The 6,025-nt window shown below is 28.9% G+C and overlaps 1 protein-coding gene across 1 annotated transcript; it reads right to left on the bottom strand.

Annotated features, from left to right (window-relative positions):
• Window positions 1–2,122: 2,122 nt before the first annotated feature.
• LOC102675087 (KRR1 small subunit processome component homolog) lies at window positions 2,123–3,993 on the bottom strand. Its single transcript, XM_031508785.1, has one exon. It carries the CDS (start codon window positions 3,597–3,599, stop codon window positions 2,577–2,579), a length of 1,023 nt encoding a protein of 340 aa, XP_031364645.1. The 5' UTR covers window positions 3,600–3,993; the 3' UTR covers window positions 2,123–2,576.
• Window positions 3,994–6,025: the final 2,032 nt, after the last annotated feature.

Below are 6,025 nucleotides of genomic sequence, written 5' to 3'. Positions count from 1 at the left end.
TTTTTTTTTTTTTTTTTTTTTTTTTGAGATTTTTTTGAGAGAAAGATCATCTTTATTTGGTATTTTTTAAAGTAGAATGTGATAAGAGAATGTTTGAAGAAAATTGAATGTGTTTATTACACACTCTTTGGAATTGATTTGTGATGAATGAGGAATATAGTCTACATTTGTTTTGTTTTTTTTTTTTATTTTAATTAATCGGTGATATATAATTGTATGATTGGAAGGAACGTCGATGTCCTAGTCGAATTCATTTTGCAAGGATTGTTTTCTAGAAGCGTATTCATTCCGGTGCATTTATATTGATGATCTCAAATCGCGTATAGATTGTGAAACGATTTCTCAGTTACCGTTTGTATTATTTCGAAATAAACATCGAAGCGTTGAAAAATTCTCGTTTAATCGATGCTCGATTTCTTATTGAAAAAGAGCATTAGTTCAACGAGAAAAAAATAAAACGATTAAAAATGCGATATCGATTTTATTTAACTCTTATTTTCATGGCCTTAAACGAATGATCAAATGACGAAAAAACGCTATTTTCAAATCGACTATTCTTTCTTAGCCGACCACACATGTATTCAGACACATACACATACACATGGTATACGTGGCGCATCGATTTGTGTTAAATCATTGGTCGATCGTGATATATACGAATCGGGTGCTTCTCGATCCAAAGACATGCGCTACCATTCTCTCACAAAGAGATTTATTTTTCTATAAAAAAAAAAATTGTATACTTACTTGGTTGTGCGAATAGTTGGAAATTATGGATGTGTTTGCCTCACGAAGACTCAACGTGTTATAGAACAGCGATTATATCAATTGATTTTTACTTTATTTATTATTTTTTTCGTTTGCTTTCTATCCGATTCCTAATGACAAAGTTCATCTTCTTAGAGAAGAATATATTAGATGATTAGTCTTGACTAAATTGCCTACGACACGTTGAGTCTTTCCAAGGCAAAAATATGGAGCGACTATTATACAGCAATATGTAGGCGAGAGAAATTTTTTGTACACTGATACTATTTTCACGACGACAATGATCCGACTGCCGTCATCTCGCATACGATATTTAACACACGTATATGTATATGTACACAGAAGTTACGCTATCGAGAATTATTGTAAGCTTTTGTATAATACCGAACGCGCCCCTAATCGCCTATTTACACATTCTTAGATTTACGAAAAGCGATGTACATTCGAAGAAAGATCGTTTCTATTCTTAAAAACCGGTTAAGCTAAGCTATTAGACAGTATCATTCAGATTTAATCGTATTTTCAACTGGTGCAATTGTACATATGGGTTTAAAGATCTCTTTTATTAAAAAAATTCTTATAAATACGAATATTTCGAATCCGCAAATTTGGCTTAAATTTTATGAATAATCGTTCCGCTCTATGCATAATATCTTGAATAGACGCGTGATAAGGAATATTATTGCATAGAGTGTATTCTTATCGCGCACTTCTCTCTTCAGTACGTATTTTAATTCAAACGCTCCGATTTTATCATTCAATTACAAAATGAAACGCTGTGAACAATTTACACCTAACTTTTTTCCTAATGGAATTCTATCACGAAATCCTATAATCGAACGGACAAAATAAATTAAAAATTAAACGCGTATAATAATACGTTCTCCCCAATCGACTCGCGAATCAATATTGTAAATATTTAAATGCGCGATCATATTCAATCGTCTGTCTCCCGTCCTAAGGCGTCTCTGAATTAATAATTAAAATGAAGCGAATACACGATATTATTCGAGATTTTTTTGCCACGAATTCGCGAGTAATCAGGCATAATCGCGTGCAATTGTAAATAATATATCTACGATATAAGTTAAAATATAAAAAGCGTACTTCCATGAATCTATAAGCTGTAAGATAAACGAAACGACATTTAAACGTTTAAGATTGCGTTGTACATTATCACGAATACTTCCCCGATTTTTCTATTGCGTGTGATACGTTGATCATTTTATCGATTTTTTTAAATATTGTTGAATATCCAACCCTTTTTAATTGTAATTTAAAACGTTAAGTTTAATAATACATTGAAGACTCGGTACGCGAAAGCAACGTTTTTGAGATGAATTTTTTTTTTTAATTTAATTTATTATATGTACGTTATCCTTTGGATATTAAAACTACGTCGAAATTATAATGAATTTCTGCAAATAAAAATAATCATGGAAATAAAAGAAAATACATACATATGGACGTTCGTTTTCGACTGAATACCTGTCTTCAAGGTGTACACGTTGAATTTCTACGATTCTGTATTTTGCAAATGTATCATATTAAAAATCCAAACAAGAAATATATATGAGTATATACATTTGGTACATACTTATATATATTTGTATCTCGTACATTAAGAACGCGATATTATAACTCATAGGAACAAAGTTTTTTAATAAAACGATGGAATTATTCCAAAAATTATGGAGATGTTTTTTTAGACAACCAGCAAATATTTTATTTAGTTAAAAATATCAAATAATATAGTGAACAATCTTGCAAGAATAACAATTCTTGGTTTAAATATTGTGGTTTAAATATTATGATTTTGCACTACGTTTTTTAAGTGCATTATTAACTTTCTTCTTAAATTCATCTAAGTTTATATTATCCTTCTCTTCCTTTTTCTCTTTAGATGCTTCTTCAGGAGGTACAAATGCTTGCGCCCTACGTTCCTGTCTTCTTTTCTCAGCCTCCTGGTGCTTGATATCTTGTTCTCTCTTCTTCTTGGCTCTTTTCTGTTCCTCGTTCAAAAAATATTCTCCTGTACTTATCATCTTGTCTATCTTGCTCTCTTGTTGAGGAGGTGGGAATGGAGTATACGGTTTTTTCTCTTTCTTATTCTTCGGCTGCTTTCTCTTGTTAATATTTTTACTACTGAATTTAGGCAAAAATCTCTCCCAATTTTCATTCTTTAATTTTGGATCTTTTGCCAATTCTCTCTTAATCATCAACGCTTTAATATTATAAATAGGATGAATGTTTTTCATAGTATCTTCAACAATACGTCTAACTAATGGAAGACTTCTATAAGGACCTAATGCAGCCACTGTCTGTCCTTGTACAAGAACATAACAATTTGTCAACAATTCAATGGATTTCAAAGTGCATCCTTTTGGTCCTATAAGCCTCTGACGTCTCTTGACAAACTTTTCTCGGTTTCTTACAAACGAAGATATTTTTATAATATCTGAGCTAATATCATCTTGAAGTACTCTAACTGCTTGTTCAAAAGGAACAGATCTTGACATAAGTTTGATCATATCACGAGCTTTAATTATAATATATGGATCCCATGTTTTTCTAGTGGTTTTCACAGTCATACTACCTTCAATGAAATCTAATTCAGCTTTGATTGCATAATCGTCTAAAGCTTTCTGAATCAATGGCCAATGTTCTTTTAAATATTGTTCTCTGTATTTTGGGAACAAAGTTGCAAATGAACTTTCTTGAAGTAAACGATTAGGATTATCCTCAGCTTTAAAAGATGGAATTTCTAATGACCAAGCATTGTCCACTGGACCCGTTATCTTGGAATCATCTTCTTTTTCAGAATCACTCATTTTTTATATAATATTTTTGTAATAATATTTAATTTTCAATTTTTTAATATGTATTAATTTCTATCATCGCACTAACTTTATCAATCGAGACTCGATTGATTATATTTAGTTTATGAAATAAAAATTAATACTTTAATATAATCGCACTATTTTGAAATTGCATTTATAACAAAAAATTTCAAAAAATTTATTTTTAATCACTCCACGTGATACTTAAACATACCGTTCCTAATTTTAAGGTTATATTGTTGATTTTCATTGAACAATGAACACAAATATAATATAGAGTCCGAGAATATCTATTACTTTCTTTAGTAACGCCATCTCTTGAAAAGTATTGAAACTCAAGTGGTATACTCAATTTTCAATACTTTACCATAGATCATAGACAGGATAGATACGACATCTTATAAGATTTTTGTGTTACATTCTCAAATATCGACCATGAAAAAAGCAGAGTAATTTTTACAATCTCTGCAATTTATTATGGCTAACATAGAAACTACATTTATCTTATTCTCGAAAAAAGATATACATACATGTATATATTTATATATACATGTATGTATATGCAAGAGACTCATTATACCTATGATTCCATGCTTCTTTACTTAAAAATTTATTTAAAATTAATAATAAATTTTCTTTTTTTTGATGTAGGTTTGCAAAACATTCGATTCTTGATCAAATGTTTGTGCAAAACAAACAACAAAAGAACTCCTAAGATATAAGTTAATCTCTGAAAATAAAAATTAAATTATATCTTAATTATATACAACTCTACATAAAGCACACACATTACTTCACATACATAAATCAATATTTTATATATTCATTGCCATGAAAATATAAAATATTGATAATTAATTAAAAAATTTAAATATATTCCACACAGTTCCAGAATTTTTACTTACTATTACTATTATCATTTATTCTGCATGCATTTAAAACATATTCTACTTTAAGCACTAAAGCAACCTATAGCAACAGTTCTATGAGCCACTTATTTATATTCTAAAACTTTTATTTAGAAATATTGGAATATATGGATGAATTCCTAAATATATTTTAAAAATATCCTTAAAAAAAATATGATTCCTAAGGAAATTCAAAATAATCCAATTCATCTAAACCTACAATTCCTTGTAATCCCTATCTATATATTAGTTAAATGCTTATTTTAATCTTTATTTAGCATAAAACTAATATCTTCCTATATAATTTAAAATTTATATAGGAAACCTACCTACACAAAGATATAAAAGATATAATCAAGGAAAAAGTATTATATGAAGTATTATATGAAGTACCATCTTCTTTAATTGGCATTTCCTGAAAGGTTGACCTGAAACAAACTTATTTGAACGATTAGTATAATAATTAAGAAAAAAAAAGAAAAAAAGAAAAGGAAGAAACAAACAATATTGATTTGGAACAGTATAAAAAGATAAATTTTATAATGAACATTCACCATTATTGACTCTAAAAAATTTAAATGTTAAAAATGAATTTAAATTCGATATTTTGAAAAACTTAGAAAAGTTCTTACTTGCAATATTTTCTGCAACAAAGGTAAAATGTGATAAGGGATGCTGAAAAAAAAAACCTGAAAAACAGAAGGGCTACTAAAAAAAAAAATCTTCCACTTGATATGAACCCGAGCAACCGCGAATTGTTTTATATCGCAACACTAATAAACTAATATTTTATTTTTATAAAATAGAAAATTTTTTAAATCAACCACGATGAGTGCCTTATCATATTTGCAATATTGATTTAAATTAACAAAAAAAATATAAAAAAAAGCTGAAAAATTCCCGAAAACAATATTTATTATACGCAACACTACTCTATGCACTCAAATTTAAATAACGCAACACTATAGCGAGAAATCCAAGTGCAGTCTCCTTAATGACTGCTGTGTGATCACCCTTGCAGCTTTTTTAGCCACTTAAGGTGATTCAGGAACAGAAGCGTTGAGTATTTCCACAATCCAAGTGGAAAAAGCGTGGGCATTTAATATTCGCAACACTACTTACAAACGCGATTATTTATCAACGCAACACTACATTTTAAAACAAATTCAATAGAAATCATTACTTCTGTATGACTAGAAAGCTACTATTAGTTAAAAATCATGAATTTAAAAATAAAGCTATCAATTTAATATAATTAAAAAAATTAAAACAATTTATAATAATAAAAAAATCGCGATATCTTATAATTCGCAACACTAATGCAAACGCGACTCTCATTTTAACGCAATACTAATCCAAACGCGATTTTTACTTTAACGCAACACTAATACAAACGCGATTTTCATTATAACGCAACACTAATACAAACGCGATTTTCATTTCAACGCAACACTAATAAGGAAACGCGACAATTACAACGCAACTCTAATTCAACCCGTTATATTAATC

This window comes from Apis dorsata, unplaced genomic scaffold (genome assembly GCF_000469605.1).
Source record: "Apis dorsata unplaced genomic scaffold, Apis dorsata 1.3 scaffold_99, whole genome shotgun sequence".
In the NCBI taxonomy this organism is placed as follows: Eukaryota; Metazoa; Arthropoda; class Insecta; order Hymenoptera; family Apidae; genus Apis; species Apis dorsata.
Note: the sequence above shows the minus strand (reverse complement) of the source record. Positions and strands in the feature narration are given on the sequence as shown.